Source organism: Bison bison, unplaced genomic scaffold, assembly GCF_000754665.1.
Source record: "Bison bison bison isolate TAMUID 2011002044 unplaced genomic scaffold, Bison_UMD1.0 scf7180017863667, whole genome shotgun sequence".
Taxonomy (NCBI): domain Eukaryota; kingdom Metazoa; phylum Chordata; class Mammalia; order Artiodactyla; family Bovidae; genus Bison; species Bison bison.
The window spans coordinates 17,263-18,634 of record NW_011494239.1 but is presented as its reverse complement, the minus strand read 5'-3'; the positions used below and the strand labels follow the sequence as shown (position 1 = coordinate 18,634).

Genomic DNA, 1,372 nt, shown 5'->3' with positions numbered 1-1,372 from the left:
ATATGTGTACATATGTTATTATTATATAATAATAACAACCAACACTTCTACTTATCTGAATGTTAGCACTTTATGATTATAATGTATAAATGATTAATTTCATAGGCTAATATAAATTATTATCACTAGACCCATTTTTAAAAATTAGATAACAATATAATTCTGGTTGTTTTATGTTAGACTATACTGACCTGATAATGGACAGATCATCTAGAATGTCTTACATTATGTTGAAACTCCCCAGAACCTTTCTCAGGGCAGTCTTTATTTCCTTATTCCGGAGGCTATAAATGAGGGGGTTGAAGAATGGGGTCACCATAGCATAGAATAAAGTTGTGACTTTCTGCATCCCAGCAGAATGTCCAAGTCCTGGGCTCACATACATGACCATGGGAGAGCCATAGAACAGGGATACCACAGCCAAATGAGACCCACAGGTGGAGAAGGCTTTCTGTCTCCCAGTAGCTGAAGGCATATGCAACACAGCTGTTAGGACAAGAGTATAGGACCCAAGGATGAAGAGGAAGTTACCAAAGATAACTATTGAGCTTAAACTGTAGCAAAGCAGTTGGGTTTGGGGGGCAGAGACACATGCCAATGCAAACAGTGGCCCTGGGTCACACACAACATGGTCAATGATGTTTGGTCCACAGAAAGGCATTTGAGAAATGAGAACAATGGGGATCATGAACCACAGAAATCCACAGACCCAGCAGATAAGGACCAGTTTGATACAGAGATGCCCAGTCATGATATTAGGATAGTGCAAGGGACGGCAGATAGCAAGGTACCGATCAAAAGCCATGACAGCCAAAAGTAAGCATTCAGTCGTTCCCAAGGAAAAAAAGAAATAAAATTGTAGGAAACATCCAACAAAGGAGATGGTCTTTTTATGTGAGAGGAAGTTGACCAACATCTTGGGGACTGTAGAAGAGACATACCAGATCTCTAGGAAGGAGAAATTCCCCAGGAATATGTACATGGGGATGTGGAGTCGCTGGTCACACCATAAAGCACAAATAATGGCCCCATTTCCTGTTATGGTCAGAGCATATATTGTAAGGAAGAGTGAGAAGAGGAGGCTCTGAATCTTCCATTCATAAGAAAAACCTAGGAGTATAAATTCTCTTACGAAAGCAAAGCTGGAATCTGGCTCAGAGATGTTCATTGGATCAGTAACCTGAAAGTTCAAAAGAGATGTATTTATTATTTAGAATTAGTTTCAAATGTGTTCTTGTTTGAGAATGAGGAGAAGATATTTTTCCAAAATTCATCATTTGGGAAGAGAATATAGTCTGCTTGTTCTTGGCTATATACTCTGAGTTCTGGGCATAGTAGATAACTGGTGGCACAGAAACAAACTTTTGCCTGC

The 1,372-nt window shown here is 39.6% G+C and overlaps 1 protein-coding gene across 1 annotated transcript; it reads right to left on the bottom strand.

Moving 5' to 3' along the window:
- Positions 1 to 220: 220 nt before the first annotated feature.
- On the bottom strand, positions 221 to 1,168 carry LOC104983905 (olfactory receptor 11H12-like). The gene has a single exon (XM_010833432.1). The coding sequence runs from the start codon at positions 1,166 to 1,168 to the stop codon at positions 221 to 223; it is 948 nt and encodes a 315-aa protein (XP_010831734.1).
- Between the last annotated feature and the right edge of the window lie 204 nt (positions 1,169 to 1,372).